The sequence below is a fragment of the Rhinopithecus bieti genome, unplaced genomic scaffold, assembly GCF_001698545.2.
Source record: "Rhinopithecus bieti isolate Rb0 unplaced genomic scaffold, ASM169854v2 scaffold_32008, whole genome shotgun sequence".
Classification (NCBI taxonomy): domain Eukaryota; kingdom Metazoa; phylum Chordata; class Mammalia; order Primates; family Cercopithecidae; genus Rhinopithecus; species Rhinopithecus bieti.
Window position 1 is genome coordinate 3,245,578 of NW_016814433.1, and position 10,720 is coordinate 3,256,297.

At 47.9% G+C, this 10,720-nt stretch overlaps 1 protein-coding gene across 1 annotated transcript in view; it reads left to right on the forward strand.

Moving 5' to 3' along the window:
* Positions 1–10,720, forward strand: part of DNAH2 (dynein axonemal heavy chain 2) — a 126,798-nt gene that overhangs the window by 38,011 nt on the left and 78,067 nt on the right. The window contains exons 15-22 of the mRNA XM_017850549.1: positions 3,567–3,713; positions 4,980–5,136; positions 5,370–5,609; positions 5,903–6,091; positions 6,276–6,423; positions 7,234–7,426; positions 9,716–9,916; positions 10,002–10,158. Of these exons, the coding sequence (XP_017706038.1) occupies positions 3,567–3,713; positions 4,980–5,136; positions 5,370–5,609; positions 5,903–6,091; positions 6,276–6,423; positions 7,234–7,426; positions 9,716–9,916; positions 10,002–10,158 (1,432 nt within the window). The remainder of the gene's footprint in view (positions 1–3,566; positions 3,714–4,979; positions 5,137–5,369; positions 5,610–5,902; positions 6,092–6,275; positions 6,424–7,233; positions 7,427–9,715; positions 9,917–10,001; positions 10,159–10,720) is intronic.

Genomic DNA, 10,720 nt, shown 5'->3' on the forward strand with positions numbered 1-10,720 from the left:
GGGGGGGGGGGGGGGTCTCACCTTGTTGGCCAGGCTGGTCTCGAACTCCTGACCTGAAATGATCCACCCACCTAGGTCTCCTAAAGTGCTGAAATTACAGGCATGAGCCACCATACCAGGCCACACCAGGCCAAGATTTTTTTTTTTTATTTTCAAAAATATTGCATATTTTCTTCTGGTATTTTATGATTTTATTCTCTACATTTAGATGTTTGATCCATTTGAAATTGATTTTGGTGTAGAGAAAGAGGTGCAGATTCAAATTGAGTTTTGTATTTCATTGTTTGTTTTCTCCAGATGGCTACAGCCATCTCGTTTAGAGTTGACCCAATCTCATTGAGTGAGCTGCTGTCTTCATAGTAACCAATTCCCTAGTATATTTGTGTCTATTTTGGGATTCGCTATTCTGGTGTCTGTCTATTCATGTGCAAGAACCAAACTGTTTTAATTATTGTCCTCATTACTCTTCTTTCTTCAGAGTTTTCCTGGCTATATTTAATATTTATTTCCCATAAGAATTTTAGAATCAATTTGTTTAGTTCCAAAAATAGTCTCATTCCTATTTTTACTGGAATAGAGATTTGGTTAAATTTATAGGTTAACTTTAGAAGAATATGTTTATGATTTTGAGTCTTTCCAAGAATAGTTATGTTGTGTGTGTGTGTGTGTGTGTGTGTTTTGAGACTGAGTCTTGTTCTGTCATGCAAGCTGGAGTGCAGTGACACGATCTCAGCTCACTGCAGCTAGGACCTCCCAGGCTCATTGATCTTCTGCCTCAGCCCCCCAAGTAGCTGAAACTACAGGTGTGAACCACCGTGGCTGGCCAACAGTGTTTTTTCTTTCAATTTATTTAAGTCCTGCCTTTTCCCCCTAAGTCATTTTACACACACACACACACACACACACACACACACACACACACACACAAAATTTCTGATTAATTTTTGGTATTTTGCTTTTGTTGTTTTAATTGTTATTGCCTCTTTTTCTTGATGATAGTATCTAACTAGTTACAGTTTTATATTGAGAACTTTGATTTTATAAATTAATTTTGTACCCAGCAACTTTTACAAATATGTTTAAAATCTTTTTTCCTTTAAAAACATTTTTACTATGAAACATGTCATACACAGAGATATACTTAAAACTTGTATGTTCAGGCTGGGCACGGTGGCTCACACCTGTAATCCCAGCACTTTGGGAGGCTGAGGCAGGTGGATCTCGAGGTCAGGAGATCGAGACTGTCCTAGCTAACACGGTGAAACCTCATCTCTACTAAAAATACAAAAAATTAGCTGGGCGTGGTGGCAGGCGCCTGTAGTCCCAGCCACTCAGGAGGCTGAAGCAGGAGAATGGTGTGAACCCGGGAGGAAGAGCTTGCAATGAGCCGAGATCACACCACTGCACCCCAGCCTGGGCGACAGACCAAGACTCCATCTCAAAAAAAGAAAAAATTGTGTGTTCACTTTAACTAACGAATCATTATAAAATAATACAAAATGCCAAGTCAAGGATTGCCAGAAGTCCTAAAGCCTCTCCCCACTGCCCACTGAATGATTATTTTTCAGGTGAATTGTTGTTAGCACTTAAAATTCAGGAGATTTTACATGAAAAACCAATTTCTAGCCTCTCTTGAAAAATCAGAAAATGCAGCCACACTGGACCCACATTTTCAGATGGCAACAATTGCCTGGAGCATGGAGTGTAGCTTTTTTAGGGGGAGCATATGCCCTCTTCAGCTCAACTTTAAGGCCAAGTGTCAGTTGCCATTTATCATCACACTTGAGCCACTTGCCTTGGAGGTAGGTGTCTGAATTTCTGAACTTTGCTTTAGCATATTGAAAACAGAAGGAGGTTGGATGTCGGAAATTGAGGCCGAGGAAGGATGCATGCTTCTGGTGTAGGTGGTGGGATGGTGCCCTTCCCTGAGAAAGGAGCTCCAAGTTTTCAGAGAAGATGATGTGCTTGTTTTTAGACACATTGAGTTTGAGGTGCTTGTGGATGAACAAGCAGGGCAGAGCTATCTAGTAGACAGTTGTACAACCAAGCCTGGAGCTCAGGTTAGCCATGCAGGTTTGGGGATCATCAGCTTTTGGAAGGCAGCCGAAGCTGTGGGAGTGGAGGAGATGACCGAGGGGGAGTGTGCTGGATATGAAGAACCTCGGGGAGTCCACATTGAAGGGAGCCGCAAGAAAAGCAGATTCTTTACTGTATCCCCAGCGCCTAGCTGAATGATATTTACGTGGGATGCTGGAGAGAGGAGGATACTCCTGCTGAAAGGAAGGGTAGAAAAGAGGACCGTGGTCCAGAAGCCAGGGAAAAAAGTGCGTGGGGTATAGTCCACCACGATGTTAAAACCTACAGGCATGTCGGGCGTGGTGGCTCATGCCTGTAATCCTAGCACTTTGGGAGGCCAAGGCAGGCGGATCACCTGAGGTCAGGAGTTTGAGACCAGCCTGATGAACATGGAGAAACCCCATCTCTACTAAAAATACAAAAGCCTGGAGAACCCACGTGGGACAAGCGATCGTGAATCGTAGTGGTGCCAAGCTGTATGGTCATGTGACCTTCTCCAGCCTTTCCCAACAGGGGCTCGAGGGGAGGACAGTCAGATTTAGCCAGCACTGATGTTCTGTCAGGAGGTTTAGACTAAAGAATGAGACAAAGTGAGTGAGGATTGGCAAGAGTGGTTAAAATAAAGGATAGCAATGTCTGTGGAGGAGGAAGGGAAGTAGGGTGGGGATTAACAGGAAGAAAGGCCAGGGGTCAGTGGCCTGAAAAATAAGTAGGCTGGGAGAACTTGAGGACCAGTGCTGGGATGCAGGGGAGGAAGCTGGGCCCCGGGAGCAGGAGGTCTGAGTGGGCTGTCTCAGACGGAGCGGTTGTGAACAGTAAGCTTCAGGGCGCGGCACGGGAGTGGCAGCTGGAATAGGAAAGAAGAGACCACTGGATATGAGGTGGCAAAGATCACTTAAGATGATGGCTTCAAATGCAGTTTAAAATTTCCTGGTATCTCTCTTTTCTTTTTTTTTTTTTGAGACAGTGTCTCTGTCACCCAGGTCACCCAGGCTGGAGTGCAGTGGCGCGATCTCGGCTCACTGCAGCCTCCACCTCCCAGGTTCAAGCGATTCTCCTGCCTCAGCCTCCTGAGTAGCTGAGACTACAGGCGCCCACCACTGCACCCAGCTAATTTTTTGTATTTTTAGTAGAGACAGGGTTTCACCGTGGTCTCGATCTCCTGACCTTGTGATCCGCCCGCCTCAGCCTCCCAAAGTGCTGGGATTACAGGCGTGAGCCACCGCGCCCAGCCAATTTTTATGTTTTTTGTAGAGACGGGATTCCACCGTGTTGGCCAGGCTGGTCTCAAACTCCTGAGCTCGAGTAATCCGCCTGCCTCGGCCCCACAAACTGCTGGGATTACAGGCGTGAGCCACCACACCAGGCCTCTGCTTCGTTTCTTATCTCGGCATTTCCCCGTGTGTCCCAGCCTCTCCCGCTTGCTCGGTTGTTGCTCTAGTTTATCTCCTTGTGCATTTCCCTCACTGCCTGGCTTCTCTCTCTCAAAGGTCCCTTCTGATTCTCTTTGTGGAAATTGACTACTGGGAGCGGCTGCTGTTTGAGACGCCCCATTACGTGGTGAACGTAGCCGAGCGAGCTGAGGACCTGCGCATTCTGCGTGAAAATCTGCTGCTTGTTGCTAGAGACTACAATAGGTAGAGCTCCAGTCCTCACTGCAGCCCTTCGAGATGCTATTTGATTCCTTCTTTTTCTCTTATCTGCCCTGTGATGTTGTCCATTTTCTGCAATTTCTGTCCTCTACAATTTTTTCCTCTCAAAAAAAAAAAAAAAAAAAAAGGCCTCCCACTCTTATGGCCCTACCATTATTCCTACCCCTTGTAGTTTTATCTTCTAGCTGCAGGGTGGAGAGTAAAGCCAACCAGGTCCCCTCCTACCTGATAGGGCACTTGGACCACATATATCGTAGCTCTGGGTCACTTCTCTAGGAATGAAACGGGCTGGCCTTAGGATTATGTGTACAGAATAATGTCAGACCCATTGAACTAAGGCCTACTGCCCCCATCCCTGCCTCAGTTTCTGGACTGCCTTGGTATTCTCTCTGGAGTGAGGTTTTGTTCTGGGTTAGGTACTGTCTTAGTCTGTTTGGGCTTCTATAACAAAATGCCATAGACTAGGTGGCTTATAAACAACAAATATTTATTTCTCACAGTTTTGGGGGCTGGTGAGTCCAAGAGCAAGGCGCCAGCAGATTTGGTGTCTGGTGAGGGCCTGCGTCCTGGTTCATAGGTGGCTGTCTTCTTGCTGTGTCCTCACATAGTAGAAGGAGACAAGGGAGCTCTCTTAGGCCTCTTTCATGAGGGCACTAATTCCATTCATGAGGGCTCTACCCTCATGACCTAATCACCTCCCAGAGGTCCTAACACCATCACTGTGGGAGTGGGGATTTTAACATACAAATTTGGTGGGGACACAAATATTCAGACCATAGCAGGAAACTTTCTAAGCCCAGTTAAAGTCCAAGGAGGTGCAACCAGCAGTCTTGTTTGAGTGTCTGGAACTGCAGTGTCCAACATGGTGGCCTCTAGCTGCATGTGGCTATTTCTGTGTAAATTAAGTAAATAAACTTAAAAATTTGATTACTCATTGGTACAGGCCACATTTCAAATGCTCCATAGCCATATGTGATGAGTGGGTGCCATATTGGACAGCACACATTGTATTAGGTTGGTGCAAAGTGATTGCAGTTGTTGCCATTACTTAGATGGCAATCACTTTTGCACCAACCTAAGAGAACACTCCATCATTGCAAAAAGTTCTTTTGGAAGTACTAGTCTAGGATCTAGGATCTAGGATCTAGACTAGTGGTCTAGAAACATTCAGATTTCTCCACCATTTCCTAATGTGGAGGAAAGATCTCCAGGACTTGTTCCCTCTGGCTACCAGGCCTCTCTTACGCACAGGATTATTGCCATGCTGTCCCCAGATGAGCAGGCCCTTTTCAAAGAGCGTATTCGGTTCCTGGATAAGAAGATCCACCCAGGACTCAAGAAACTGCACTGGGCCTTGAAGGGGGCCAGTGCCTTCTTCATCACGGAGTGCCGTATACATGCCAGCAAGGTGGGCCATAGTCCTTAGACCCTAAAGGTCTGCAAGGCTGATGGGTCATTTATACCTGAGTGTTGCATAGAGATTGGGAAACCTGGGGGTAGTATAAAAAGAATTAAGTTTGCTTTGGGAAGGACTTTTTTGTGTGTCATCCAGTCTAGCTGGAGAATAAGTGGGAGGGTAGAATGAGGTCCAGATGGTCTCTTCCGAAGCTGAAACTCCCCCATGGTGGGGCCTGACTCTAGGTGCAGATGATTGTGAATGAGTTCAAGGCATCCACTCTGACCATTGGCTGGCGAGCCCAAGAGATGTCAGAGACGCTGCTGGTACGCATTAGTGGCAAACGGGTATACAGGGACCTGGAATTTGAAGAGGACCAAAGAGAGCATCGGGCAGCTGTACAGCAGAAATTGATGAGCCTGCACCAGGATGTGGTGACCATCATGGCCAACTCTTATGAGGTCTTCAAGAATGATGGTCCTGAGGTAGGGTTCCTGTGGCCAGGATGTTGTGGTTGGAAAACCACAGTCCCCAATTTCATCAGGCCATTCTCTTGCTCCCGACCCTTTTTTCTTTTTACCAGTGTGTGCTTCTCAAACATCGTGTTCTAGTCTTGGACTCAGCCGACCTTCAGTCCTCACACCTCTTCCTCCAGGACTCAGAGTCCTGCCTTTCCATTAAACCAACTTGTTTCCTTCCCTGTTGACTGGTTCTCATTTCCCAGGATGTGCACTGTCTTCCCTGAAAAGTTCTCTTTTTCCTCCCTCCATCCCACCAGATTCAGCAGCAGTGGATGCTGTACACGATCCGGCTGGACCGCATGATGGAGGATGCCCTGCGCCTGAATGTGAAGTGGTCACTGCTAGAGCTATCCAAGGCTATCAATGGGGATGGAAAGACCAGCCCAAACCCAGTCTTCCAAGTCCTTGTCATTTTGAAGAATGATATGCAAGGAAGTGTGGCACAGGTAGGAACCACTTTGCCCCCAACATCTCAAAACCATTACATCTTATTTATCGGTTTCCCTTAATTCCTAAACTTGGTCCTTGACCTTGACTTTATCCTGTGGCTTTCAGACCTGCTGCTGAAGTGTGTGCCCTTCCCAGTCCTAAGGCTTATCTCTCTCTCCCTCTCCACTGGGTTCCTCACAGGTGGAATTCTCACCCACTCTGCAGACTTTGGCAGGTGTGGTCAACGACATTGGCAACCACCTCTTTTCCACCATCTCTGTCTTCCGCCACCTCCCTGACATTCTCACCAAGCGCAAGTTACATCGTGAACCCATCCAAACAGTTGTAGGTGAGTGGGCAACGGGGAGAGCACAAGGCACAGGGTTTCAGAGGCTGTCGAGTGGGCCAGGCCAGGAGGAGAGACCGGGGCTTTTTCCAGACATACTGGGCCAGTCACCTCCATGACCTGGGGAAAACTCAGGTCAAGGGACCAGATCGGCTGGGCACAGTGGCTCATGCCTGTAATCCCAGCACTTTGGGAGGCCGAGGCAGGCGGGTCATTTGAGGTCAGGAGTTCAAGACTAGCCTGGCCAACATGGCAAAACCCCATCTCAACTAAAAATACAAAAACTAGCCAGGCATGGTGGCGGGTGCCTATAATCCCAACTGCTCAGGAGGCTGAGGCAAAGAATCACCCAGGAGGTGGAGGTTGCAGTGAGCTGAGATCATGCCACTGTACTCCAACCTGGGTGACAGAGTGAGACTCCATCTAAAAGGAAAAAAAAAAAAAAAAAAGCAGGGGGGCCAGTTTGGGGAAGGGAGCAGGGGCATGGATGGGGGTTGAGATGAGGTGACCAATGCTCATGGGATTTGGGATTTGGGATGGGAGATGAGGAAAGACAAGCTTGGGACTGGGACTGGGACTGGGCTATAAGAGGCCTAGATACCAACAGGCAAGACATCAGATCCTGTGAAGGAGACATTAAGAGTCACATTTTTACTTTCTGCCTACTCCTTTACCTTCTAACATGCATGTTTGAGCTGTATTTCTTTGGGAAACTGGTTTTGGAGTGGAAGGTCTGGAGCAGTGGGCAGGGCCCACGCAGAACTTGGGTTGGGGTGGAAGTCAGTGAGAAGCATTTTTCTTGATCCTTTGAAGAGCAAGATGAGGACATCAAGAAGATCCAGAGCCAAATCAGCAGCGGCATGACTAACAACGCGAGCCTGCTGCAGAACTACCTCAAGACCTGGGACGTGTACCGGGAGATCTGGGAGATCAACAAGGACTCTTTCATTCGTCGCTACCAGCGCCTCAACCCGCCTGTCTCTTCCTTTGATGCCGACATTGCCCGGTGAGTCGTGAGGGTGGACTGAAAGTCTGTAGGAGGCCCAGCACTAGAGAAGGAGCCCAGGCCTAGAGTCTTGGGAAGCAGGTGGTGGGGCTGAGGACGACATGTGTCCTCAACGACAGGAAAAGAACAAGACCTAGGACATTGGACCTTTGCTTCTCAAGGGGTAGAGATCAAGGAAGAGCTGGACACGATTTAGGTGAAAAGCAGTTGTCTGGGGGAGGATGGCAGGGTCTGGTGGGAAAAAGGAAATTCCAGAGATCTGGAAGATGAAAGAAATGAGCCCTTTTATTCTAAGAAGGCAGCTGGGAGTTAAATGGAAGATTCTTTTGTTTGTTTTGTTTTGTTTGAGACAGGGTCTTTCTCCGTCATTGCCCAGGCTGAAGTGCAGTGATGTGATCATAGCTCACTGCGGCCTGGACCTCCTGGGCTCAAGCGATCCTCCTGCCTAACCCACCCGAGTAGCTGGGACCACAGGCACATGCCACCATGCTTGGATAATTTTCTTTTTTCTTTTTTTTTTTAATTTTTTTTTGTAGAGATTCTATGTTGCCCACTCTGGAAGAAAATTTTTTTTTTTTTTTTTTTTTTTTTTTTTTTTATTTCTTTTATTTGAGACAGAGTCTCACTCTGTCACCCAGGCTGGAGTGCAGTGCAACCTCCGCCTCCCAGGTTCAAGCAATTCTTATGCCTCAGCCTCCCAAGTAGCTGGGATTACAGGTATCCACCACCACGCCTGGCTAATTTTGTATTTTAGTACAGACGGGGTTTCACCATGTTGGCCAGGCTGGTCTCAAACTCCTGACCTCAAGTCATCCACCCGCCTCAGCCTCCCTCAGTGCTGGGATTACAGACGTGAGCCACTGTGCCTGGCCTAGAAGAAGATCTTAATTTCTGATCTTAACTCACGTCTTTTTATGGGCCTCTGGTCATTCATTCATTCATTCTGTAAACATTCCATAAACATGCATTGTATGGGCCATGAGGAGTTAAGAAAAAAAAAAAGAAAGAAAAGACATGAGCAAGTTCTTTCCTCCTGAGGGCTCTAGAGTAGTAAGGAAAATAAAAGTATAGCTGAAAGAGCGGTGGCCGTGGTGTCACGAGAAGACTTGGAATCGCAGCTGTGCCACTTACTAGCTGTGTGACTTTAGGCAGGTTTTCTATATTCTCTGGGCCTCAGTTTTCTGTGAAACAGATATTACACTACCTACCTTGGAACCTTGTGAAATGATTAAAGATACATGAAAGCACTTTGTAGGCTGCAGCCATGGGCTCATGTACTGTATTATTACACAGCTGCACTGTGGTAAGTACTGTGATGAAGGGATATAACATGCCAGGGCAGTTCAATGGAAGGAGAGAGGATTTCCAGCTGGGGATTTTAGGGAAGGCTTCCTGGAGGAAGGGACTTTGCGTAGGATTTCAACAGGCAGAGATGGGCAGTGGGGAAGGCATTCCACATGGAGGAAATGGCATGAGCAAAGGCATAAAGATGTGAGTCCATGAGCACGTTCACCCTGCAGAGTGAGATCTGCAGTGTAGGCACAGGAAAGGAAGAACGCAAAGGGACTCCACAGCAGCCAAGTGGATTCTCCCAACCACCTTGTGAGGCAGGCTCTGTTACTGTCACTGTGTTACAGATGAGGAAACCAAGGCTCACAGTTAAAAAAAACAAACAAAACCTGCTTGAGGTCATAGAACTAGGAAGCAGCATAGGATGAACTCAACCCAGATCTATGCCACTCTAAAGCTTTTTTTTTTTTTTTGAGATGGAGTCTCACCCTGTCACCCAGGCTGGAGTGCAGTGGCGCCATCTTGGCTCGCTGCAGCCTCTGCCTCCTGGGTTCAAGTGATTCTCCTGCCTCAGCCTCCCGAGTAACTGGGATTACAGGCGCCCGCCACCACACCCAGTTAATTTTTGTATTTTTAGTAGAGACAAGGTTTCACCATGTTGGCTAGGCTGGTCTTGAACTCCTGACCTTGTGATTCACCTGCCTCAGGCTCCCAAAGTGCTGGGATTACAGGCGTGAGCCACCGCGCCCTACCTCACTCTAGAGCTTTGAATGCCAGACTAAGAAGTTTGACAGCTATCTTATAGCCAGTGACTGGGAAAATGACGGTCACAGCTGCATGGCTGGGGCAGATTGGAATGAGGGATGCCTGGGAGTAGAAGAACTCTCTAGAACTGCTGCCCAGATATGGGTGGAAGGAAATGAGACCTGGAGCCCGTGCTGGGACGGGGCATGTCTGTGAAGAAAACGACATTCTAGCTGGGATCTGGGGCTCTTGCAGCTACACAGAAGTTGCTAATAACGTGCAGAAAGAGGAGACTGTCACCAACATCCAGTTTGTGCTGCTGGACTGTTCACACCTCAAGTTCTCCCTGGTGCAGCACTGCAATGAGTGGCAGAACAAGTTCACGACTCTGCTGAGGGAGATGGCTGCTGGGCGTCTCCTGGAGCTGCACACCTATCTGAAGGAGAATGCAGAGAAGTGCGGGCTGGGGCGCCCCGCAGGAAGGGGGCAGGGGCAGGCCCTGGGCCTTCCACTCATTAGAGCTCCCTTTGCCCACCTTCAGAATCAGCCGCCCTCCCCAGACGCTGGAGGAACTGGGGGTCAGCTTGCAGCTCATGGATGCCCTGCAGCACGACTTGGCCAACCTGGAGACTCAGATCCCTCCCATACACGAGCAATTTGCTATTCTTGAAAAGTATGAGGTGCCAGTTGAGGACAGTGTGAGTTCCTGCGGTGTTTGGTCTACCTGGGACCCGTATCGGGAGCAGATTTCAGGGGAGGCCCTTGGCTGTCCTCAGGGAGAGTAGAGAAGTGACAGGAGAAGGAGACTCCAGATTTGAAAGCCAAAGCTAGCTCAAACGATACCTTTACTTAGCTTCTGGATTTCTTTTTTCTTTTTCTTCCTCCTCTTCTTCTTCTCCTTCTCCTTCTTTCTTCTTCTTCTTTTTTTTTTTTTTTTTTTTAACAGTCTGGCTCTGTCAGCCAGGCTGGAGAGCAGTGGCACGATCTCGGCCTACTGCAACCTCTGCCTCCCAGGCTCAAGTGATTCTCCTACTTCAGCCTCCCAAGTAGCTGGGACCACAGGCACATGCCACCACACCTGACTGATTTTAGTATTTTTGGTAGAGATGGGGTCTCATTTTGTTGCCCAGGATGGTCTTAAACTCCTGAACTCAAGCCATCTGCTGACCTTGGCCTCCCAAAGTGCTGGGATTACAGGTGTGAACCACCGCACCCAGCTGGTTTTACTTATTGCATTTACTTTTTTTTTTTTTTTTTTTT